At 42.9% G+C, this 25,899-nt stretch overlaps 2 protein-coding genes across 2 annotated transcripts in view; both read left to right on the forward strand.

Annotated features, from left to right (window-relative positions):
• Window positions 1-768: 768 nt before the first annotated feature.
• Window positions 769-17,896, forward strand: elnb (elastin b). The gene is made up of 46 exons (XM_072445641.1): window positions 769-1,068; window positions 2,330-2,482; window positions 2,603-2,680; window positions 3,494-3,544; window positions 4,013-4,588; window positions 4,737-4,811; window positions 4,896-4,943; window positions 5,032-5,094; window positions 5,170-5,214; window positions 5,291-5,353; window positions 5,418-5,462; window positions 5,538-5,624; window positions 5,977-6,291; window positions 6,632-6,760; window positions 6,847-6,879; window positions 6,961-7,518; window positions 7,605-7,637; window positions 7,718-8,140; window positions 8,709-8,738; window positions 8,871-9,263; window positions 9,345-9,377; window positions 9,441-9,491; window positions 10,063-10,269; window positions 10,385-10,447; window positions 10,529-10,573; window positions 10,697-10,750; window positions 10,903-10,980; window positions 11,057-11,080; window positions 11,160-11,180; window positions 11,407-11,463; window positions 11,556-12,017; window positions 12,087-12,128; window positions 12,209-12,259; window positions 12,341-12,751; window positions 12,822-13,097; window positions 14,302-14,649; window positions 14,701-14,742; window positions 14,816-14,854; window positions 14,925-15,221; window positions 15,319-15,720; window positions 16,075-16,296; window positions 16,540-16,575; window positions 16,644-16,697; window positions 16,776-16,790; window positions 16,873-16,938; window positions 17,045-17,896. Exons 1-46 carry the CDS (start codon window positions 993-995, stop codon window positions 17,059-17,061), a joined length of 6,687 nt encoding a protein of 2,228 aa, XP_072301742.1. The 5' UTR covers window positions 769-992; the 3' UTR covers window positions 17,062-17,896.
• Window positions 17,897-18,674: 778 nt separating this feature from the next.
• LOC140360590 (LIM domain kinase 1-like) overlaps window positions 18,675-25,899 on the forward strand; it is a 14,343-nt gene continuing 7,118 nt past the window's right edge. Inside the window, exons 1-7 of the mRNA XM_072445846.1 lie at window positions 18,675-18,834; window positions 23,702-23,840; window positions 24,891-25,000; window positions 25,063-25,236; window positions 25,321-25,426; window positions 25,499-25,728; window positions 25,801-25,899. The exon at window positions 25,801-25,899 is cut by the window's right edge and continues 91 nt beyond it. Of these exons, the coding sequence (XP_072301947.1) occupies window positions 18,791-18,834; window positions 23,702-23,840; window positions 24,891-25,000; window positions 25,063-25,236; window positions 25,321-25,426; window positions 25,499-25,728; window positions 25,801-25,899 (902 nt within the window). The 5' untranslated portion in view covers window positions 18,675-18,790. The remainder of the gene's footprint in view (window positions 18,835-23,701; window positions 23,841-24,890; window positions 25,001-25,062; window positions 25,237-25,320; window positions 25,427-25,498; window positions 25,729-25,800) is intronic.

Genomic DNA, 25,899 nt, shown 5'->3' on the forward strand with positions numbered 1-25,899 from the left:
AAAATGAACAAATTCTACTAAGCACAACAGAAATGCCAGTAAGAAGTACATTTTTCAACAAGAACCATGTAGAGTTTTTCATCAGCCATAGGCCAGATTTATTTCTTTGTTAATTGGTAATGACAGTGCACGGTTTGCATCTAAAGTCTTTATGACAAGTGCCAAAAGAAGACTCTTTGTGTCCAAAAGGATTTGATCTAACGACAATCATCTCCTCGCGTGATGCTCTGGGCTTTAGCAGACTCAGGAGAAATACAGGGGCGCCTCACTCAAATCTCAGCGCTCGTCTGAAGTTACAGCAAGAAATCCACAAGTCATCAACGACACAAACTTGAACTCTCAAAACAAAACATGCTTAAAAATGTCTGAGATTAGATAGTTGTAATACATCAGCATCAAGATTATTGGAATATACGCGATTTATGTACAAGAGTTTGCATTTATACACACCGGTACATGCTTTCTTTCAGGGTCTAGTATGTGGACGCTTGCCAAGCCACCTCCACCCCCTTAATGAAAACACGACTTTGCACCACTTCACTGTTACATGTTAAGATGCTATGTATGTCATAATCAATCTGGTCATTATGAATGAATGTACTGTATCTGATGCTTCAGTCTCTGGAGGATAAAAAAAAAGTTCAACATTTGCATGACTTGTGTTTTCTCTACACACCTCTTTACCCCCTGTCTCTCCCCACTCCCAATCCTCCCTGTTTTCTGGCAGTAGACAACCAAATAAATGCGGGCTAAAAGTCTTTGGGGGACCAGAACAACCCATTTGGTCTAATGAGGTGATGCAGTCCTGTTCTCTTGCTCTCTTACTTTCCTTGCGTTGTGTGTGTCTTGGACAATTGCACTGTGTCCTGTCTAACATCCTGTCCCCTTTTTTCAGCTTTGCCCTCCTTCTTTTAAAAGGTCTGGGTAGGCACTGATAGGCTTGGGGGATAAAACCTGCTGCTTGGGAGAACAGAAGGACATTTGGGAGCGAGATGGCGAGAGGGGCAGCAGTCACGTACCTTCTTGGAGTGCTGCTTCTGGTGCAGTGGAAGCCCTCGCAGGAAGGAGGTGGGTCATCTCTGATGCATGCAATTACTTTACCTGTGTGAACAGGTGACATTATTGTTCTGTGTTACTGGCATGTGTTTTATCCTCGCATGGATACAGTCATGGGAAAGGCTTTTAATTAGTCATTTCTGTTAAGAAAAATGTAATAATACGCTAATGCAGTTTGACAATGTGTAAAGCAAAGTCACCAAGTAATGTATATTTATAGCTGAACTCTTAATTGCCAAGGTGAAAGATCTTAGTGGCATTATGGCTGCAATATATGCTGTATAGTCTAAATAAAATACTTAAAGATGCACCTGTGCCGTTGCTTCCAGGTGTTTAAGACAACGCAGATTATCTTTGTAAATGAGAGGCCAGTGATCTGCTACAAAGTGCTTGCATCTTTTCATCTTCCTATCCTTGAGAGAGACACACGCATGTTCATAGTTAGAGCAGTAAATGAGGTGTGATGGTTAATTACAGGCTTTCACTTCGGCTGTGATTTCCTGACCTCATCCCAGCACTGTGTCATAGTGTTGAAGTGTTGAAAAGGTTAAGTCTGAATACATATGAACTAGGAGACTAACAAATGACTGAGGGTTTCTTTTCAGGAGAGCAGAGTTTTGATTTGGACAACTTTTTGATTTAGTAAGCCTAAATTAGTGGCTCTTTGAATGTTTTCTCCAAAATGGATCCTTCATTTACTCCATTTACTGTAAGCATCAAAATACATACTTTTCATTCAATGCAATGAACCGTCTACTCCTGTGATCATGTTCTGGCCAGCGTCTGCTCAGAGTGGAGCGTTAAATGATCAAACTGCTCAGTTATTTACAGTTTTGTGCAGTGTGTTCAGGATAACTGCATCAGTTACTCACATTCTTCAGGAATCCCAACAGACTTTCTCTCACATCTGGACTTTCGGACAATTGGAAATGTTTCCTTATATAGTTGTTTGAACTCTGTGTTTCTATTTCTGTCTGTTATGATTTGTGGAATAGTGCCTTAGATGCTTTTTGGATGCATTCATATTTTGATCAAAACATTTGAAAAGGGCAGATAATCTCAACACCTATGCTTTGCATGTAATATATAATGCCATTGTTTTGTCCTTCTCTTTGTTAAGAAAAGGATAAAAAAAAAAAAATTGTAAGAGTTTAGTATCATTAGATTTATCAGATGACTCATGAATTCCATTAACAAAGTCAGCATTTAGAAGAAAATAAACTTGTAAAGACGTTTTGCAGTCAACCTTTGCCATTTACTGATTCTTAATCAGGCATTTACATACCGGCCGGAGGAGCAGGAGGAGCTGGTCTTGGCACCGGTGTCAGTCCTGGAACCAGCTTTGGTCCAGGAGGGACTGGAACAGGATTTGGACCAGGTGGAGCTGGTGCTGGTTTAGGGGGTCTCGGTCCTGTTACTGGAGGAGGTAAAATATTTCATAATTACTATCTTTCAAGTTAGCAAACATTTTTATCCCGAACATATGTATTTAAAAAAACATCCGCAGCCTCTAACAATACATTTTATGAATCCTGTGTTGGACTAGGTGGAGTTGGACCAGGGGGCGTTGGTCCAGGCGGTGCTGGTGGTGTGGGGGGTTTTACACCAGGATCTTATGGACCAGGTATTGGAGCTGGCAAGTGGAAAAGAATGTGCTGTCTGTCTTAAAATGCTCTGTCTCAGAAGGAAAACTTGTGCAGTGGGATCTTAACAGCATGCATCATTAATACATCCAAGAATTGAATTTCTGTTACAGGTGGAGTTGGGCCAGGTGGGGTGGGGCCAGGTGGGGTGGGGCCAGGAGGGGTGGGGCCAGGAGGGGTGGGGCCTGGTGGAGTAGGACCTGGTAGAGTTGGACCTGGAACCTATGGACCTGGTGGAGTTGGACCTGGTGGAGTGGGACCTGGTGGAGTTGGACCTGGTGGAGTTGGACCTGGTGGAGTTGGACCTGGAACCTATGGACCTGGTAAGAGTGGAGAAGATTAGAAAGTCCTAATGAGATCTAGCACAGTTCAAATTCAGAGGAGCGGACACGTACCATTATTTCATTTCCTCATTATCCTAAGATGCCATTGTTAAGTGACCACACACCCTCATGTGCAAACACACTTTTGGTGCAGTGATAACGGCTAATGCATTAGGCATGGCAGTCTCGCGATAAAGGACAGAAGTCATCACATCACAATAATGGAATTTCATTCCACTTTGTTTTTCATCCTGAGCAGACGTAGCATTGAAACTGTACCTGGGGCTAAGTTCTGGTTTATTGAACTACCATCTGCAGTCATTTTGAAAATAAGTCAGTCTAAACAGAGGCTATTCATACAGTAGGTCACATGTTTTATGTTTTTACATCTCATCATCCATAATCTGCACCACCTTTAGAGGTGGATCACTTGATCCCTAAATGTCAGGTAATGGGTTAACTGTCCTTCAGGTGGAGTTGGTGCGGGACAATACCCCGGTGGAGTCAAGCCTTATAAAACAGGTAGATTTAATGCAATAGAAATCTTTCAAAGTTTTTTAAGTAATCATGAAGAATGTGCTGCTGTTTTTGTTGATTTGTCAAATGCCTTTGATTCAGAAGATCATTGTATTACTTTAGAATCCAATCGCATCAATACAGGAAAAAAGGATTTCCACAACTTTGCTCTTTTTAAATTAAATCTTGTTATGAACCTTTAATGATTTTAAAGCACTGGTCAAGGACTACCCTCGGTGCCGATGCGCTTATTTGATATAATCTTATCTGTATTTGTTCATTTTATTGAATGTTTCATTGTGTTTTAGTATCCTGTGTTTGTTTGTTGTTTATTTTGTGTGTTTTAACAGGAACCCATGAAAAAGATAACTTTTCTCATTGGGTTGTCCCTGTATAAATAAATAAAATGAATGAAAATGAATGAATGAAGTTCAGTTAAAAACTTTTAAGATCAATGGATGTTTGTGTCTCCAGGAAGAGGTGTTGGACCAGGTGGGACAGGCTTTGGACCTGGAGGTTCAGGAACAGGACTAGGAGCAGGAGGGGTACGACCTGGTGGTGCAGGATTTGGACCAGGTGGAACTGGATATGGACCAGGTGGGGCTGGAGCAGGACCAGGTGGAACTGGATATGGACCAGGTGGGGCTGGAGCAGGACCAGGTGGAACTGGATATGGACCAGGTGGGGCCGGAGCAGGACCAGGTGGAACTGGTTTAGGACCTGGTAGTGCAGGATTTGGACCAGGTGGAGCAGGAGTTGGACCAGGTGGGGCAGGATTTGGACCAGATGGCGCAGGAGTTGGACCAGGTGGGGCAGGATATGGACCAGGTGGTGCAGGATTTGGACCAGGTGGAGCAGGAGTTGGACCAGGTGGAGCAGGATATGGACCAGGTGGTGCAGGATTTGGACCAGGTGGAGCAGGATTTGGACCAGGTGGAGCAGGAGTTGGACCAGGTGGAGCAGGAGTTGGACAAGGTGGAGCAGGAGTTGGACAAGGTGGAGGAGGAGTTGGACAAGGTGGAACAGGAGTTGGACAAGGTGGGGCAGGAGGTACAGTTCCATAAGAACTATGCATACAAATATTTTATAGTATAGTATATAAATGTGTAAGATAATATATAATTTTAGTTTGGTGTTTGTCATGGTGTTTTAATAACTGTGCACAAATCCCCCATCTTCTTTACAAACATAACATCAGCAATACCACAGACTGGAGCCACAGGAGTGCGGCCGGGGGGGAAAACTGGACCTAAGACTTCACAACAAGTCCCAGGTAAATTCCAGGCAAAACGTCTGTCAGCAGATGCCATTAATTGTGATGTTAAAGTTGGAAGTTGAAACATTTGTTTTGGCACAGGGCTGGGAGTCCCAGGACTTTACCAAGGTGGTTATGTCCCTGGTCAAGGTCAGTTTGTGTTTGCAGTAAATTATGTAACTTATATCATTTTCTAAAATTGTAAGAAGTGATTGGAATATAATTTTTCTGTGAATAGGTTTTGGAGGTCGGGGTGTTTTACCTGGTGTAGCCACTGGATCTGGTCTTGGTACTCAGAGCGGTTAGTACAAAAGTGTAACAAATACAGTAATGTAAATGTTTTTTTATTTCAAATCTGTATCTGTTCTACTCACAGGGTCTGGAGTACTTGGCCAAGGAGGAGCAGGACCAGGCACTGGAAGTGAGGATAAAAATAGATTGGTAATTTACATACATTTTGTTCTTACTTTAAATTCTACTAAATAATTCTTGTATAGCTGGTCGGGGTCAGCCACTCCCTGGAGTTTTTCGTGGATACCCTCTAATTACACCTAAAACAGGTAAAACATATGGAAACATTTACAAAGTGCGCAACATTTCAAAAAATGTCTATTTAATTTCTAGGTGCAGGTAAATCAAAAAAGGCCGGTAAAGCTGGAACAAAATATGGTACGGATATTATATAATATTCTTAAAAAATAAATTATATTTATATATATATATAATAAATACGTTTATCACAAGGTGGAGCAGGAGGACCAGGTGGATCGGGCACCCTTGGTCAGGGAGGGGCAGGAGCAGGATTTGGAGCTGGACCTGGAACAGGATTAAGTAAGTCTCAAATATTATACATCAATATGTAAAGAGGAGAAACTTAAGATAAGATAACCTTTATTTATTTGAAGTATAATAAGAAAAAACAAATAACTTAAAATTAACCTAAATAATAACAACACTGTTAATTACAGCTATATGGACAGAAAATATTGCACCAGGGATGATTGACATTATGTCACAGCATTGCACATGAGTATAATAGTATTGCACATGAATTATAAAATGCTGAATGACACATGTTCAGGGCTAACAGTGTTCATTGTGTCTGACAGCAGCGAAACCTCTCCTTCACACAGCAGGGTGGCTCCGTCACCCTCGCTTTCACCTAATGTTTTAAACTATCTAGGTCAGCCAGGTGGAACTGGAGCTGGTTTTGGACCTGGTGGTGGAGTTGGACCTGGTGGAGCCGGTTATGGACCTGGTGGTCGAGTTGGACCTGGTGGAGCTGGAACCGGTTTTGGACCTGGTGGTGGAGTAGGACCTGGTGGAGCCGGTTTTGGACCTGGTGGTGGAGTTGGAACTGGTGGAACCGGTTTTGGACCTGGTGGTGGAGTTGGATCTGGTGGAGCTGGAACTGGTTTTGGACCTGGTGGGGCTGGACCTGGTGGAGCTGGAACCGGTTTTGGCCCTGGTGGGGCTGGACCTGGTGGAGCTGGAACTGGTTTTGGACCTGGTGGAGCCGGTACTGGTTTTGGACCAGGTGGGGGAACCAGATCACAAGGTAAGTGTCTGTACTTGGTAGGGGAAACATGACTACATATATGACTTATTAATTATTGTTTTATTGGTGGCATGATTCATTTCCAGGTTATGATGCTGATGCTAAAGCCCGTAAATACGGTAACAAATATAATTTAAAGATATATTAAGAAAATTAACTTTGAAGTTTATTCAACAAAAGTTATTTATTTTGATAGGTATGTTGAGCGGAACTCTGGGTGGAGGAGGTTCACAAGGAGGCCGTGCTGGTGGTGCTGGTACCGGCTTTGGGCCTGGTGGAGGAGCTGGCACTGGAGGAGCTGGTACCGGGTTTGGGCCTGGTGGTGCTGGTACCGGTTTTGGACCTGGTGGGGCTGGACCTGGTGGAGCTGGAACTGGTTTTGGACGAGGTGGGGGAACCAGATCACAAGGTAAGTGTCTGTACTTGGTAGGGGAAACATGACTACATATATGACTTATTAATTATTGTTTTATTGGTGGCATGATTCATTTCCAGGTTATGATGCTGATGCTAAAGCCCGTAAATACGGTAATAAATATAATTTAAAGATATATGAAGAAGATTCACTTTTCTAACAGTTTATTCAACAAAAGTTATTTATTTTGATAGGTATGTTGAGCGGAACTCTGGGTGGAGGAGGTACACAAGGAGGCCGTGCTGGTGGTGCTGGTACCGGCTTTGGGCCTGGTGGAGGAGCTGGCACTGGAGGAGCTGGTACTGGGTTTGGGCCTGGTGGTGCTGGTACCGGCTTTGGACCTGGTGGAGGAGCTGGCACTGGAGGAGCTGGAACTGGGTTTGGGCCTGGTGGTGCTGGTACCGGCTTTGGACCTGGTGGAGGAGCTGGCGCTGGTGGAGCTGGAACTGGTTTTGGGCCTGGTGGAGGAGCTGGCGCTGGTGGAGCTGGAACTGGTTTTGGGCCTGGTGGAGGAGCTGGCGCTGGTGGAGCTGGAACTGGTTTTGGGCCTGGTGGAGGAGCTGGCGCTGGTGGAGCTGGAACTGGTTTTGGGCCTGGTGGAGGAGCTGGCACTGGTGGAGCTGGTACCGGTTTTGGGCCTGGTGGTGGAGTTGGACCTGGTGGAGCTGGTACCGGCTTTGGGCCTGGTGGAGGAGTTGGCACTGGTGGAGCTGGAACTGGTTTTGGACCTGGGGGAGGGACCAGATCACAAGGTAAATGCTCAAATTAAGTAAAAAATTTGACAATATATTGCGTCTAATTAAATGCTGTTTTGTTGGTGGCATGATTCCTTTTTCAGGATATAATGCCAATGCTAAAGCCCGTAAATATGGTAATAAATATATACATTTAATCTATATTCACTTCATAGTTTTAAAAACTAAAACTTTTCAAATGTATTTATTTTGATAGGCATGTTGAGCGGTACTCTGGGAGGAGGTACTGGTTTTGGACCTGGTGGAGCTGGTACTGGTTTTGGACCTGGTGGAGCTGGTACTGGTTTTGGACCTGGAGGTGCTGGTACCGGTTTTGGACCTGGAGGTGCTGGTGCCGGTACCGGTTTTGGACCTGGAGGTGCTGGTACCGGTTTTGGACCTGGAGGTGCTGGTACCGGTTTTGGACCTGGAGGTGCTGGTACCGGTTTTGGACCTGGAGGTGCTGGTACCGGTACCGGTTTTGGACCTGGTGGAGCTGGTACTGGTTTTGTACCTGGTAAAGCTGGTACCGGTTTTGGACCTGGAGGTGCTGGTACCGGTTTTGGACCTGGCGGAGCTGGTACCGGTTTTGGACCTAGGGGAGGCGTCAGTGCCGGTAGTGCCGGTTATGGGCCTGGAGGTGAGACTTTTATTATAATATATATTTTTTGTTTTAATTCAACCTGTCCAGGGACAACAGATGGAAACCAGCATGTGGCTAAAAACTGGCATATTTACTTTATATTAATTAATAATTAATTAATATGCACTGTCCCTTTTCTAAATAAATAAAATCAAGACACTGTTTTGAAAAACAAGACATGTAAATTTTCTTCCAAAAGTCAATCTGCAGATCTAGTCTGAGAAATGGTCACATTTATAAGATAAGATAAGATAAGATAATCCTTTATTGTCCCACATTTATGCAGCACTCATCAGTGATGGGGGAGCTGCAGCCAGCAAAGCATTTCTATGGCCCATTGCAGGGCTGTCAGGGTAACAAAACACTTTAGTTTATGGGGAAACAAATAGATACACAGCACAGGCTATTGTCAGGAGGTTCAGACTACATCTGCAGATTGAGAATTATTTTTGAATGAAAGTTGAAACATCTTGTTTTTCAAAAACAGTGTCCAGATGACTACAACTGAATCTTTTTCTAGGTCAAATATTATATGTATTATATATTATCATTTTGTTGGTTACAGGTTATGCTGGTGCCAAAGCGCGCAAATATGGTGAGTAAATATGTACGTAGGTTGTAGTAATTTTTCAATGTTTTTCTCAAGGTCCTATTATTTCACCTATAAATTATTTTTTTTACCGAAAAAGGTTTTCCATTTCCAACTAAATGTAATGTACTATTTAAGGCCTGCCAGGCGGAGTTGGGAGTGCTCTGGGTACAGGAACTGGAGGAGGTATTCCAGGGCGAGGTGCTGGGATAACAACCGGAGGAGGCGCAGGACAGGGAACTGGTGGAGTACCTGGATCTGGTGGAGTAGGGACTGGAGGATTTGGACCAGGAGGCACGGGGACAGGATTTGGACCTGGAGGATTTGGACCAGGAGGCGCGGGGACAGGATTTGGACCTGGAGGATTTGGACCAGGAGGCGCGGGGACAGGATTTGGACCTGGAGGATTTGGACCAGGAGGCGCGGGGACAGGATTTGGACCTGGAGGATTTGGACCAGGAGGCGGAGGGACAGGATTTGGACCAGGAGGAGGTGTAGGGACAGGATTTGGACCTGGTGGGTATGGGCCAGGTTAGAATTCTAAATGTTCAGTAGCAGTCAGTAGTAGAAAAAAATCATATACAATTCTGAATCCTTGACCATCTCTTTCAGGATATGGAACTGGACAGAAGCCTTACAAATATAGTAAGATTATTAACACAGTTTCAAATTATTTGATCAACGCAATATTTACATATTATGTTACAGCTCCAGGTGTGGGGACTGGTGGAGTCCCAGGAGGAGGAACAGGAGGGGTCGGTGAGTCAATTAATTAAACATTCTAAATTGTATTATTAATTACAACCTGAGTCTTGTAATGCTTTCCAAGCATCTGGTAACTGGGATGTTTCACACCTCTAACTTGATAAGAAGGTCTGCCCAAACTAGTGATTGCTACTCCTACTTCACATATCAGAAAGGGGTTTATATACATATGAGATAAATTGTGACATATTAACATATTAATGACCACAAAATGATTGACCACCACAAACATGTTTTGTTACAGGTTAAATCAGACAATATTCCGTTGTTTAACATGTCAGAGACATGTGTATAATCATTGCATTTCTTTAACCTATAGAGTTTAGCATTAGCCATATTGTTTACTATGAGTTAGTTCAGCTGGAAGTCGCCGGTCGAACATGTTATGTGGAAAACTGCCAGTTGCTCGGAATGCAGCATTAGATGTACCTGCTGTGATAAGATAATATGTTTTTCTTAATTGTATACACTGACAGAAGTGGATCAAAAGCCCAGAAATATGGTAGTTTACTAAATATTGCAATAGGGTTTCATGATAACTGCTCGAATCCTGATTGATTTTCAGGGCCGCGTGGTGGCACTGTGCCTGGTGTAGGCACTGTGCCTGGTGTAGGCACTGTGCCTGGTGTAGGCACTGTGCCTGGTGTAGGCACTGTGCCTGGTGTAGGCACTGTGCCTGGTGTAGGCACGAGCGTTACAGGAGCTGCCAGTGCAAATGGGACAGGAGTGTCAGGGAACGGCACCATCCCAACCAGTGCTGCGGGAACTACAGGTATACTGTTTATTTGTCTTCATCATTCTATACCTGTTCTGAAAAAATGTTTTGGAATTTGTACAACATAACAGTGGAAGTACATTGTATAATGTAATAATTAGTATGTCTGCAGTTATAGGAGAATCGCAGGATGGACTTGGTGCAGCAGGAGTCACAGTCTCTCCAACGTCAGAAGGTACCTGAATAACAGCACTTGATTTTTTTTTGAGGGTTGTAAAGTTTTATTAAAGTCTAAACTTACTTTTTTTTCTTCAAGGGGGTGCGGGTACTGGAGGAAAAGATGAAAAAGACATTGACGGAGGTAAGTGTTGCTATGGAAGTTTTGATACCAATTGTTTTGCTATACATTTTTAGGAATTAGATTTATATGTGGTTTACACCAATGTTCATAGTTGATTTTGGTTTTGAATTTGTTTTATTGCAGGTGAGATTGGTGCGGGAAGTGTAATTGAGGGCTCTGGAGGTTCCTCAGTGGAAGGTGTGTTTAAACCTGCAGGAATCTGAACCTTGCTTTGTGTGGACAGTTGATTTAAATCACTGACGTAAACATTTGTTCATTTTGATTTGACTTGGCTTTACTATTCATGCACATACTTGAAAAAATGCTACATCAATCTCTAACCGGGATAGGTGTAACTGGAGGACCTGTAAGAGGGCAGGAAGACGGTCTATTTCCAACAGGAATTCCGATACTTGCTGCAAAACCAGGTATATTCTTAATTGTCATTGTGAACAACCATTTATCACTGAATTGTTTGAGATATCCATGTTCTCCATAAAACAGGCTTCAATGGGACATTAGTACCAGGTGAGTCAAACAAATAACATGTATTAATTGACTGAACTTTTACTTTAATTGCGTTACCTTAATTCCTTGATTCTTTCAGGAGCCACCGGTGCAACTGCTGGTAAGTACTTACTATATCCTGTAAGTTAAAGTTTCATTTAATAAATTCAAACATTGAATACACACAGTTAAGTATTTTAAACAAGTCACATTTTTCTTTTCTTACAGTTTGTGAAATCCCTGATTAATTTGAATGATTCTCTTGAAAATTATAATAGACACATTGTTATTTCAAAAGACAAACTCTTTGTTTTAGAAAGACTCATGAGAACTTGTGTACCTTTTAGGTTCAAGTAATGATACAACTAGTCTACTACCTGGAGCCAAGCCCCTTAAACCTCCAGGTGGGAAAAAAAGCTTAAGCCTTCAAGGCCAATTCATATTCCGACTGCAATGAAAACGTTTTTGATATAATCTCTACTCATAACATGCGTAGGTGTTCCCAGAGGAGACACTCCAGGGGAAGGAGACGGTGAAGGTGGGCCCGATGGAGAAAGAGAATCTGCAGGTGGCCTCGGAGTGACACCTAAACCGTCAGGGGGCATTAGTCCTGGGGGAGTAGGAGGAGGTCCCGGCCGTGTAGGTGGGGGTCCCGGTGGTGTAGGTGGGGGTCCCGGTGGTGTAGGTGTGGTTCCCGGCGGTGTAGGCGGGGGTACCGGCGGTGTAGGTGGGGGTCCCGGTGGTGTAGGTGGAGGTCCTGGTGGTGTAGGTGCGGGTCCCGGCGGTGTAGGCGGGGGTACCGGCGGTGTAGGTGGTGGTCCCGGTGGTGTAGGTGGAGGTCCTGGCGGTGTAGGTGCGGGTCCTGGTGGTGTAGGTGGAGGTCCTGGCGGTGTAGGTGGAGGTCCTAGTGGTGTAGGTGGAGGTCCCGGGGGAGCAAGTTTCAACACACCTAGAAAAAGTAAGCATCTTATTTGGTGCATTGTCATATGCCAGTTATACATTTGATGCTTTGTTTCAACATGTGCAGGTTATTACGGTGCTGGTGGTATTGGAGTTTTGCCAGGTGGAGGTATGCTATCAATATGTGTGTAATTAAGTATAAATACAGGTAAAAAGAAATGTAATCCAACAGACTGTTTCCCTCCGTAGGCAAACGTTATCTAACTGGAGCAGGTCAAGCAGTTGGAAAACCAGGGAAAGGTGTGTGGCTTTTTCCTACAATGACAGACTTTGGTTTGTTTACATTGTATGAGCATATTTTTTATGTCCCCCCTGCCCCAGTTTATGGAAATTTCGGCCCTGGTGGTGGAACAGGATTTGGATTGGGTGGTTTAGGAACCCGGTCCGGTGTAGGACCTGGTGGTGCCGGAACAGGACCTGGAGGCTATGGACCTGGTGGTGCCGGGACAGGACCTGGAGGCTATGGACCTGGTGGTGCCGGGACAGGACCTGAAGGCTACGGACCTGGTGGTGCCGGGACAGGACCTGGAGGCTACGGACCTGGTGGTGCCGGGACAGGACCTGGAGGCTACGGACCTGGTGGTGCCGGGACAGGACCTGGAGGCTACGGACCTGGTGGTGCTGGGACAGGACCTGGAGGCTACGGACCTGGTGGTGCAGGGACAGGACCTGGTGGAGCAGGTGCCATCCCTGGGGGCCAGGGATTTGGGATGAGAAAACAACAAAAATACGGTAAAAACAATTATAAAATATTCTCCTTTCTCTTTCACATATCAGAAATACATAAATAACTTTCTACAAGGTACAGGCCAGACCAGGCCTGGAGGCTACGGACCTGCTGGTGCTGGGACAGGACCAGGAGGTTATGGACCTGGTGGTGCTGGGACAGGACCAGGAGGTTATGGACCTGGTGGTGCTGGAACAGGACCTGGAGGATTTGGACCTGGTGGTGCTGGAACAGGACCTGGAGGATTTGGACCTGGTGGTGCTGGAACAGGACCTGGAGGATTTGGACCTGGTGGTGCTGGGACAGGACCTGGTGGACAAGGATTAGGACAGAGAAAACCACCTAAATCAGGTAATTACATACTCTCATTAATTAATTTTCTACTACTTGTTTCCATTAGGGGTCACGGGTGACTGGAGCCTATCCCAGTGACTTTTTGTCTTAGGCAGGGTACATCCTGGACAATAGACTGGTTCAGTCCTAGTCAACTCTCAGAAGCTGAACAGGTCAGGCCCTGGTTAGTACTTGGATGGGAGACCAGGTGCCACAGTGGGGCAGCCAGAGGAAATGTTGCCACACTGGCTAGAAAAGCGCATTGAGTACCTTGAAGGTGGAAAAGTGAAATATAGATACAGTTTAAGAATAATAATTATAACATTCTACTTCAAAAGTTAGAATGTGATGTAGGTGTCACTGGGACAGCCCTAAGTAAACCAGAGTTCTAAAAAAACAGCGTTCTTATTTGACCAAGGGCCCTAATTCAAGGCTCTCATTCACAGCAAATATAAATCAAGCTTGTACAATAGCCTATTTTAATTTGCATCATGCAGCCAAAATTAGAAAAGTCTTGCCTAAAAGTGACACTGAAAAACGTATCCATGTATTTGTTACATCAAGGATAGACTGTAACTCCCTGCTTGCAGCATGCACTTAAAGGTCTTTAAAAACCTCTTAGCAGCACTAACAGGAAATAAAAGAAGAGACCCCTGCTGGAGTCCTAGCGTCAGTGTATTTCTGTTGAATTTAGTCATCAAATTTAAAATTATCTACCTGACATAAAAACACATAAACAGCATGGCCATCCCACATCGAAGATGATACAGTACCACATCGTCCAAATAGAGCAATGCGTTATAAAAATACTGGACTATTGGTGGTCCCTAGAGTCTCTAAAGGAAATGTAGGAGGAGCTCATGTGTAATGGAATCTGCTCCCTGTCCATGTTAAAGAGGTTGACACATCTAAGACCAGGCTTAAACGGTTCCTCTTTGAATTAGTTTATGACCAGCCCTGGAACTTTGCATGCAGAGTTTGCAAGTTTCCATGGGTGAGTTTCCTCCACCAAATCAAAACATGCACGGCAGGTAAAATTAGCAAAGTATGTCCTCACCAAGCTAAACTCTAGATGAGTCCCTGGGAGCTACACTGCAGCAAAAAAATGCTCTTATGATCTTGGATCACTAAAATAAATTGAATTATAAAACAATAAAAACTAAATGTCAAATTAATCATGTTTTCTTGTTATCACTTATTCAGTTATTCATTCATTGTTTAGGGAATGTTGGTGCCGGAATAGGACCTGGAGGTTATGGACCTGGTGGTGCCGGGACAGGACCTGGAGGTTATGGACCTGGTGGTGCAGGAACAGGACCTGGAGGTTATGGACCTGGTGGTGCCGGGACAGGACCTGGAGGTTATGGACCTGGTGGTGCAGGAACAGGACCTGGAGGTTATGGACCTGGTGGTGCCGGGACAGGACCTGGAGGTTATGGACCTGGTGGTGCCGGGATAGGACCTGGAGGTTATGGACCTGGTGGTGCAGGAACAGGACCTGGAGGTTATGGACCTGGTGGTGCCGGGATAGGACCTGGAGGTTATGGACCTGGTGGTGCCGGGACAGGACCTGGAGGTTATGGACCTGGTGGTGCTGGGACAGGACCTGGAGGTTATGGACCTGGTGGACAAGGATTAGGACTGAGAAAACCACCTAAATCTGGTAAAAATAAAGTATTTTGCTTATTCCATTGTGGTTAAAAGTCATAATATCTAGTTCTCTTTATTTGTGGCAGGCTACGGAGCATCTCAAGGTGGGGCTGGTTATGGCCTAGGTGAAAAACATAAAATAATAAATACAAAATGAATCATTTGTTATCACATATTCATTAATTCACTGTTAAGGGAGTGGAACGGGCACAGGAACAAGACCTGGTGGCGCCGGAACGGGACCAGGAGGTTATGGACCTGGTGGCGCCGGAACGGGACCAGGAGGTTATGGACCTGGTGGCGCCGGAACGGGACCAGGAGGTTATGGACCTGGTGGTGCCGGAACAGGACAAGGAGGTTATGGACCTGGTGGTGCCGGAACAGGACCAGGAGGTTATGGACCTGGTGGTGCCGGGACAGGACAAGGAGGTTATGGACCTGGTGGTGCCGGGACAGGACCAGGAGGTTATGGTCTCAGAAAAGTCAAATCTGGTAATTATTATAATGATTACTATTTTAAATATTATATAAATGTAATTTGAGACCATTTATTTGTGAAAAATATTTGCTTTTGTTTATTTATCTCTAGGTGCAGGTGTTGGGTCAGGAGGGCTTCGACCAGGGGGTTCTGGTGTTGGTCCAGGTGGAATTGGGACAGGACCTGGAGGATACGGTCCTGGTGGTGCTGGGACTGGTCCTGGAGGATTTGGACCTGGTGGTGCTGGGATTGGTCCTGAGGGATTTGGACCTGGTGGTGCTGGGACTGGTCCTGGGGGATTTGGACCTGGTGGTGCTGGGACTGGTCCTGGGGGATTTGGACCTGGTGGTGCTGGGACTGGTCCTGGGGGATTTGGACCTGGTGGTGCTGGGACTAGTCCTGGAGGATTTGGACCTGGTGGTGCTGGGACTAGTCCTGGAGGATTTGGACCTGGTGGTGCTGGGACAGGACCTGGAGGATATGGACCTGGTGGATGGAGAAAACCTCCAAAATCTGGTATAGAAATTAAAATGTGTCTGAATTGTAATGCTGTGGAACAGTATTAATATGTTGTTTTGTTTTGTTGTCCAGGTTATGGAGCAGGATATGGCCCTGGTAAGCTCTGTCTGTACAGCAAAAACACGCCCGTATCAATCCCTAAAAATATTTCTTCCAATGTTCATGTGTATTATTAATAGTTTCTAATTCTAGTAGTATGTGATTTCAACTTCCGACTGATTACACGTATATCACTGCATAGTTAGATAATTGATCATAATGACTATCGTTAAATTAATAATAAGTCTAGAAGTAGATTCATTGTAATGTTTCTATTTCTTACAGGAGTGGGACCTGGAGGGGTAGGACCTGGAGGTGTAGGACCTGGAGGAGTAGGACCTGGAGGAGTAGGACCTGGAGGAGTAGGACCTGGAGGTGTAGGACCTGGAGGAGTAGGACCTGGAGGAGTAGGACCTGGAGGAGTAGGACCTGGAGCAGTAGGACCTGGAGGATCAGGTGGCTTTGGTCCAGGAGGAGCTGGACTAGGACCTGGAGGTTTTAGACCTGGAGGTACAGGAGGCTATGGACCAGGTACGATAAAGGTTTTCTATTAGCCAGGCTTGTACTGTGTTTTGCATCTTGCATCTCCCTGGAATCCTCATACTGGTGTGAAAATAGCATTGCATTTGGATATCTATTCTCCATGATTTGCAGATTGTAAATATTTCTGTTAAATGAATAATGTTAAGGTTGAATCAAAGAACTGGTCTGGTTAATGAAAACCTCTTTCATGATATATGTATGATGTCACAGTCTGAATGTCCTTTTACATAGGTGGCAGTGCAACAGGAACCACTGGAGGAGGCCCTGGTGAGTTTACACAAGGAATGCAAAGGAAAGCGTAGCATGAAAACTGTGTAATGTCTCCATACTTCCAGTAGGTGGTGCAGCTGGACCTGGTTATGGAGGTTTAACTGGAGGAGTCTACCCTGGTAAGACTTGAATTAGAATGATATAAAAGACAAAATATAAACAATAAATGTTAAGTGTGGGTTGTGTATTTTTTACAGGAGCTGGCCAGAAATGTAAGACATGTTTTTAATTCTTATCCTGTAAAGTGGTTTCAGTCAAATATCATCAACATAAACATTTCTTCCTGTGCTATAGCCAAGGCCCAGAAAGCAGCTAAATATGCAGCAATGCAGGGATTATTGGGAACTGGTGGCTACAGAGGTAAATAACAACAATACATAAAATAAATTAATAAATAACATATTACAAAATGAAACATAAATAATATCATTGCAATAAACTTAAATGCCATATTTTTCTTTTTCAGGACGAAGGAGGAAGTGAAAGACGAATACACAGGAAGTGACCTCATTGAATAACATTGGTGCTATACAGTATGGCATAGTTGTCTTTGTTTACCTGCCTAAAGAGCTAAGCTTTAACACACTCCTCCATAAACAACAAGCTGTTTCAAAACTGCACTTAATATATTCCATAAACAACACAATGGGTTTGGAGCTATGACACATTCACAATGCTTTTAGAGAATGTGTTTGGCACTGATAAGATCATTCTGATTCTTTAAAATGGGTCAATATCAGCCATTGTCATGTTAACTGTTTGCTCCTTGTTTATTATGTTGGTGTTGTTTTTCTCCTGAAGAAACATAATGACGTTTAGTTTTTTGAATATCAAACAGCTGCTATATTGGTCTGACTAATCTTTACAGAAAACAGAACATTCATAACAATTCCTTTTTGCTGTTTAGTTTTCACCTAACCTGATGCACTGTTTCATGAACAAGAACATTTGGTTGTACTGTTAAGTACAAATGTACTACTTTTTATTGTGTTCGCTATGAAGAAACTTGTGAGATAGATAGGCATGGCTTACTTGCAGTGTTAGAAATATTTCTGTCTTTAATTTATGGTAAGAAAACTGCCTACTGCAAATATTTAATCTACTTTTACCAGTTTAAGTGTATAAATAGTTTGTGTCCCTTGTGTGTAAGAAGTGAAGCTTGTTTCAAAAATGGTCCTTGAATATATGCCCAGACACTGTAGTCTGTGATGTTTCTTTCAAATTTAATTCGTTTTGTATTTGAATTTAATATTTGTTGTTTGCAGAAGAAAAAACATGCACTTTTGTACTGACTTTGGCATTCCTTTTTAAACCAATAAAGTTGTCAACATTTTTACTAGGTCTAAGCAATGTCTATTTCACTGAGCAAAAGCCAGAGTAATAAGAGGAAGCATTCTAAAATAGTCTGTTGCTTTGTGACCGACAAACCACAACAGCCATTTGATATAGATCAAATATTTGGGCTATGATGACATTGCAGTTAAATCAATCATCTACAAACTCTAAAATAAACTCTTATTACAAGCTGTCATGTTTTGCATAAAACTAGAGACAAATATCATAAATAAATAACTTATAATATGATTATATAATTAGTGTTATGCGACGAATGGCTCACATTAAACACATTGTGAACAGACCATGTTCACTTAAGAATAAAACGCTTTTACACCAAATGTGCCACTTACTATGTCTCTCAGTTATTTCATTATTATTATTTCATAGATTATTTATGATTCTGTAAACTGTTTTCCTACTCCAGATCACTCATGATCACGTGTAATTTCCCTACATAAGTAATGAATAGAGCGCTTTGCCTCACTGGGACAGTGCATTAATTGGGGCATTCATAAAGAGATTATGCCTGCACAGACTCTATTTCAAAACAGACTGTTGTATTACAACATGAGCTTTGTGCTGTACACTTCACTGTATCATGCTATTCATACGAAGCCTCAGACTAAAATAGAGGTATGCTTTCTGATCTGGGAACTGTTTGATTCTAGTCGACCAACTGGGTGTCATTAGGTCAGAGTTTTTTCTCACAAAGACTTTGCAGAGGGAACTGACTGCACAGGAAGAGAGTGAGAGGAAGAGAGAGAGAGACAACGCCTGCTACCCGACACAGCACAGTGCGTAACTACTCTACAAATGAAGATAAAAAAAACTCTTCATCTAACAAGCCGGACTACTGGTACCACAGCGAGCCACAATGTCCAGAAGAGACCAGCGGTTCAGGAGGGGAATGAAGGGACGGTAAGAGAAGCTGTCATGTTTTACTTTTGTCTGTAAATAAGTGTTAAATAAGTCAAACTGAGCAAATGGAGAGTGCAACTTCCTCACAGAAAACGTGGATCCAATAAACAATTCACAGGAGTAAACTAACTACATGTAATGGGACAAAACCAAGCAATGTTTATTTGTTCTTCCTCGTGCAAGAGATGTTTGATTAAGAGTTTCACACTGAGACGTTCTACATTGTTTGCCTACATTTGTGACAAGTCCTGTTCATGAAGGAAGTCCATATGACCAAAACACAGAGGAAACCGCAGTAGGAGAATACTTCACACAAGAATCACACATCTGACCTCTAACTCAAATGTCTCAACATCAGAAGATGTTTGTTTCATGTTTCATTCAGAACTAATTTTAGAGATAGGACATGACAGATCTCAGGACAGGACAGTTCAGGGCTATAAAGATGACAGAGTTTAAAAGACTCCAGTGAAAAGGAGGACAATAAACCAGGGTAAGTGATCTTTAAGTGCGCAAAGGTAGCAGCGAGGGAATTGAGACAGTGAAGTTTATTTAGTAGTAGTTATTTAAAACTAATTCAAGTGTAATGACTTTGCATTATTCTTTAATGACAAACTTCAGGGCACACAATGCAAATGATAACTCTAAAACCACCTAGACACTTAGAGCTGACTCACTTTGCACCTGTAACTGACAAAACTGTCCAGGAGATCATCACCTGAGTTCATCTACATGCTGCTCGATGTGTTACTAAAGTCTGTGCTGAACAGTTTGTTAGCATTATTCACTCACATAGTTAACATGTCGCTTCAATCTGGAACGTTCCCAATGTCATAAAGCCCCTCTAAAGAAGAGCAGTCTTGATGCTGCAGTACTGAGTAATTACCGGCTCATCTCTAATCCGCCATTTTGGGGCAAAGTCCTTGAAAAGGTTGTTTACCAACAGCTCACAGATTTCCTCTTAATAAACAACTCATTTGATGTTTTTCAGTCAGGTTTTAGACCTCATCACAGCACTGAGACTGCTCTTGTCAAGGTGACAAATGACATCCGCCTGAACACTGACACGGGCAAAGCCTCAGTCTTAATTCTGTTAGATCTGAGTGCTGCTTTTGACACTGTCGATCATGGGGTCCTCTTACAGAGACTAGAGGACTGGGTGGGCATCACTGCCACTGCCCTAAACGGGTTAAGGTCCTATCTGGAAGACAGGAACTACTTTATTGAAATTGGTAGCTGTGTCTCAGACCACATGACCCTGACCTGTGGAGTGCCCCAAGGATCAGTCCTGGGTCCCCTTCTGTTCAACCTCTACATGCTGTCGTTAAGTCAGCTGATACGCAGTGAAAATGTGTCCTATCACAATTATGCAGACGACACTCAGATCTATGTTTCACTGTCGGCAGGTGAATATGGACCAGTAGATTCACTCTGTCACTGCATCCAACAGATCAGTTTGTGGATGCAAAACAACTTTCTCCAGCTGAACTCAGACAAGACTGAAATAATTTCTTTGGCCGGAACAGAAAGAGAAAGTGCTGACAATCACCTCCAGTCTCTCACTGTAAAAGCTACAAATCAAGCTAGAAATCTGCCTGTTCACTGGCCTCTCCAAACGAGTTGTAAAACAGCTGCAGTACATCCAGAACGCTGCTGCTCGGGTCCTGACTAGAACCAGGAAGTATGATCACATTAGTCCTGTTCTCAGGTCTCTGCACTGGCTCCTGTGGCTCAGAGAAGAGACTTTAAAGCAGCTCTGATTGTGTACAAGTCTCTCCATGGCCTAGCACCAAAGTACATTTCGGACATATTAGTGCCATATGAAGCATCAGGACTAAAAACGGGGAATCTGCAGCTAAACTCTAGAACAGTCTTTCTGAACATGTGTGTCAGGCTTCTATTCTGGCAATGTTCAAATCTAAGCTGAAACACTTTTGTTTAGCTGTGCATTTGACTGAAATTATTTTATTCGTACTCTTCTCTTTTGTGTCTTAAACTGTTTTGTGATTTCTGTATTTCAATGCACTTTGAATTCCCTTGTGTACAAATTGTGCTCTACAAATAAACTTCATCAAAACAGGGGGTCTCCTATAAGCATACTGGAGTTTATGGTGGTTAAATAGCTCTTATAGTGGAAGCTCAAGGTACAAAAGAGCAATTCTCAGTCCTGCAAACATTACAGCAGACCTAGAAACAACCCAGAAACTATCAAATACACAAATCTGGTGCAACTTATTCTTCAACAATTTCTACCAGTAAAGTAAAAAGCAACTACAATGATGATTATTTGTCCCAATACTAACAATAAAGTGAATTGTTCTGGTGTAGTCCAATCCTCAAACTCTGTCTCTAAGCTATTATGTTTTGTTACAGTTGGATTTCATTTTTAAATTGAACTCAAATATGGAGCCTTAAGCCTTCACTGACGCACTGACAAGAGAATTTCCAAAGTAGAAATCCACCCTTGTAAATCTTGAGAAATCAAAATAATATTCCTTTTGAGAATTGTTTTGAGTCATAACACACCCATGTGAATCAATAACATAATCATTTTCTATCCAAAATTAGGGAGATAGTATTAATGATTGTAATTAACTCGATTAGACTGCAGTGGTCCGTTATTCTTATAGAAACAGCACGACATTTAGGGTCGGCTCCACAAAGGAAACTGCATTGTGTCCAGGAAGTTACCTCCTGCTCTGCTAATCGTGTCTGAGAGAGGAACACACCTTTTTTTTTTTAAGTGAAAAGTTTCATTTTGTTCAGTTTTAACCTCAAGGTGCCTCATTTGTAATTTACTGCGTCTCCGTCTGCCATCGCTAAGACATTGACTTGAGGGCAAATGCAAACCTGTGACTGAATGACACTTTTATAGTTCTTATAGTTCTATAGCTGCAGATGATGAAGAAAGTGTTCACATTCAAGACTCAAGTCAGCGTAGGCTTAGACCTTTGAATATACTTGACTATTCGGGGATTAGTTGACTACTAAAATAATTGTTAGTTGGCGTTAGAGCTGCGACAATTAATCTGAATAATTGTGTTAACTGGACTATACAAACTGTAATAACACGTTCTAAAAAAACTTTTATAACAAAAACAACAATATTAAGTAAAATGTCCAACAATAATAAACTTTTTCTTCATTTCAATCTTTATTTGGTTAAAGGTCCCATAACATGCAAAATTGACTTTTCAGAGCTTTTAACCTTCTTACATTGCTATTTGTGCTTCATATATGTACCCAGAGTGTTTTTTTGATTGATTCCCGCAGTGTTTAGCTATATTACAGACTATCTCCTTTCCTCAAATCTCCAAACTGACGGGCGGTGGGGCAAGACCGCGTCATAAGGGCAAGCACGCGTCATTATCCCCCCTCACCCCCGCTCCCCTCCCGCCTTCCGCCTCCGCCTGCCGCCCCCTTCCCCCCGGCTCCGCGCTGCTGTCTCCCTACAAGCCCATTCCGGAGTTTTTCTGCTTCGATTTACGACGAAACACGGCTCAAAAAGGCCCAAAACTTCATTAATGATATCGCACTCTTTACTATTATCACAATGGTGAAAGTTTATGTGACACTTGATGCAGCAACCGGGAAAATAAATGGAGAGAAGTTCTATCCGATACCGAAAAACCAGGAAATAAGAGCGCGATGGACATAAGACTTATATATATATATATATATATATATATATATATATATATATATATATATATATATATATATATATATATATATATATATATATATATATATTAAAAAAAAAAATCAATCTATAACTTGTTGACTCAGAAAGGATCAAGTCATTGAGGAGAAAAATGATAGAAAATGTCCAGTGAAGGGTTTTACCGACACAGCAGCAGAGATGGGTAGAGTAGCTGAAAGTTTTACTTAAAGGAATAGTAATTATTTTTGGCGCGCAATCTAAGTCTCATTTCCTCGTGGCGTGGACAGCCGAGTAGTTTTCCCACATGTCAATAATTCCCGGTGTGCTACTGCACACCTGCAGCCTAATTCCCAGGATAGCAGCACGTTTCGAGCTCAGAATAGACGGAAATCTGCACAGACGAGAGATGCGATGCGATCTGTGGCGCTATGTGTAGCCGCAGGGCTGATGCGTGCTTCTGCACGAGGTTTGATGGTAGGCGGGGTCTTAGAAACAACAGGAGGGGGGGTGAGGGTGCGCATGCGCAGTTAAAAGAAAATTGTTTTAAAAGGAATTAAAGCCTTGTTCAGAATGCGGCGTTACAGTCGCTTGAGTTCTCAAATCGGCAAAAAATACTCTTTTATTCCTTTTATTAAGTCTAACATTATTTCAAAAATAATATTACTTAAGAAGAAGAACAAAGTAGTGGTCCTGGAAACTTATTTGGGGAAACTACTGCTCAAGTGTAACTGTCGGGACGTAATCTGATATTTAATTTGAAGTCTATGTAATAGGAAGGACAAACTGCACAAAATCTGGTATTTTTGCCACTTGTAGACTTACTCACAGCGAGAAGAGTGACATAAACCTTTAGTAACTTAAAGTAAGAGACTGTTACACTGGCAAATATTTTGATCCAGAAGGTGTAAAAGTGCAATGTCTTCAAAAAGTAAATGTAATTGAGTACTACCCAACTCTGCACAGTGCCGTCGTAGTCAAAAGTGTCAATTTTGTCAATGTCCCGCCGCAGAAGTCCCGCCCGGTGCAGTTGCGCGAGGATCACATTTCCTCTCGGGCTCGTATGGTCCATCAGTGATTGGGCTCACGTTACACTGCCTGGGGCCACCTTGAGTGTCCCTTGTGTTGAGATCTACATGTTGTTCTGGTGTCTTCATTGCACACTATTGTTTTACCATTTTCTATTCTTACGTTTCTTGTTTGTAGGTGTAGAGAGTGTGGCTGTATCCTGTCTAATTGGTATTATGAAAGAGGCGGTGAGCTGTACTGTAAGAAGCACTACTGGACACGCTACGGGGAGCATTGTCACGGCTGCAAGGAGGCGATTACAACAGGACTGATCATGGTAAAGGGCTCAGGATACATACATACATACATACATACATACATGCATGCATGCATGCATGCATGCATGCATGCATACATACATACATACATACATACATACATACATACATACATACATACATACATACATACATGCATGCATGCATGCATGCATGCATGCATGCATGCATGTATGCATACATACATACATACATACATACATACATACATGCATGCATGCATGCATGCATGCATGCATGTATGCATACATACATACATACATACATACATACATACATACATACATACATGCATGCATGCATGCATGCATGCATGCATGTATGCATACATACATACATACATACATACATACATACGCATGCATGCATACATACATACATACATACATACAGACAGACAGACAGACAGACAGACAGGCATGCATACATACAGACAGACAGACAGACAGACAGACATGCATAAATGCATACATGCATACATACATACATACATACATACATAAGATATTCCTTTATTGTCCCACATGGGGAAATTTCATACATACATACATACATACATACATACATACATACATACATACATACATAAATACATACATATATACAGACAGACAGACAGACATACATGAAATATGAATGTCCTTATATCTTTTTCCAATTTTGTATTAGTAAATAGTTACAGGCAATGGTCCAAATGCACAGTCCACTCATTCATATCAGTAAGTTCAAAACATGTGAGCTTTAGTTGGCTCCAAAATTCTAAAAATTGCTTCCATAATGATCATCTAATGCCTGATCAAAACCTTCTTCACGTTGCTTCAGGCCAGAACAAATGGTTGTGTAACATTTCACTGAAGGGAGGCAAACTATTCCAGCATTCCAAGCCTTTCCTGCTTCCTCCATCATGAAAGTCATTCTTGTCCCCAAGTTGTGAGAGGATATCCTCTGAGAACATCTGAACCCCACAAAGAATGTGGAGACAGCAAACTATTTTTCAAGACAGTCTCTCAGGAATGAGTTGTTTGCAGTCGTTTGTGCTCTGTTTTCAGGTGGCTGGAGATCAGAAGTTTCACACAGAATGTTTCTCATGTAAAAATTGTGCAACAATCATTGGGGAAGGAGACACCTACACTTTAGTGGAGCGCTCCAAACTCTACTGGTGAGACAATAACCATGTGTTTTCTCTATCTCCGAGTATGTGACCTTAAACTTTGTCTGCAGTGGCCACTGTTTTCGTCAGGGTTTAGTCACAGCTGCGACACAGACCTCTCCACTTACTCAAAGACACCACATGGTGGCGCTAGTGTATTTCCCCCCTCAACCAGGCGGTCATCGGGGCTTATCCATAGAAGTAGATATCAGTCAAGAAAAAGCCCCACTTCTTACTGTGACTGGGTGAGTCTACAAAGCAAATACAAAACTTTTCAGAAATTGCAGGCATTATATCTCTAACTTTGATGTATCACTCGCTATGAGCAGCTTGGATCCAGATGTCCTTAGTGCTGGTTTGTTGTCTACTCTTCATGTTGGTGACCAAGTTTTGGAAGTCAATGGTCTCCCAGTTTCCAGCATAACACCAGAAGATGTATGTCCTAAAAAATACCCATCAAGAAATCAACCTTCAAACACAGCCTGACTAGCATTATGTTCCCTTCAGATCCACAGTGTGATGGAAGACACGAGTAAAGCTCTGCAGCTGACCATAGAGCACAACCCTCCATCCCACCAGGGCCCCATGAGCTCAGACAAACCTGATCCTGACAAACTCACGCTGGGCCACAGCCTCCCGCGTGTGGAGGAGGAGCCCTGTCCCACCGAGGACACGGAGACGCCGACCCGGGTCAGGCTGTCACCTCAACACCAGGGAATCAGATCCAGACACATTATGTATGTAAACGACAGTACTTTCCACATCTCGCTGTACGGCGCCGTGAAGGTTGTGATGCTCCTCTTTCTAAGACGCAGCTGCAGCATAGACAAGTGCCCGATGTCCCCCGGTTCACTCTCACACTTGGCCCAGCGCAGGGACATGGTTCGGTCGGGGTCCCTCAGAGTGGA

This window comes from Eucyclogobius newberryi, unplaced genomic scaffold (assembly GCF_026437365.1).
Source record: "Eucyclogobius newberryi isolate DKJ021-1_F unplaced genomic scaffold, fEucNew1.0.hap1 SCAF_15, whole genome shotgun sequence".
NCBI lineage: Eukaryota > Metazoa > Chordata > Actinopteri > Gobiiformes > Gobiidae > Eucyclogobius > Eucyclogobius newberryi.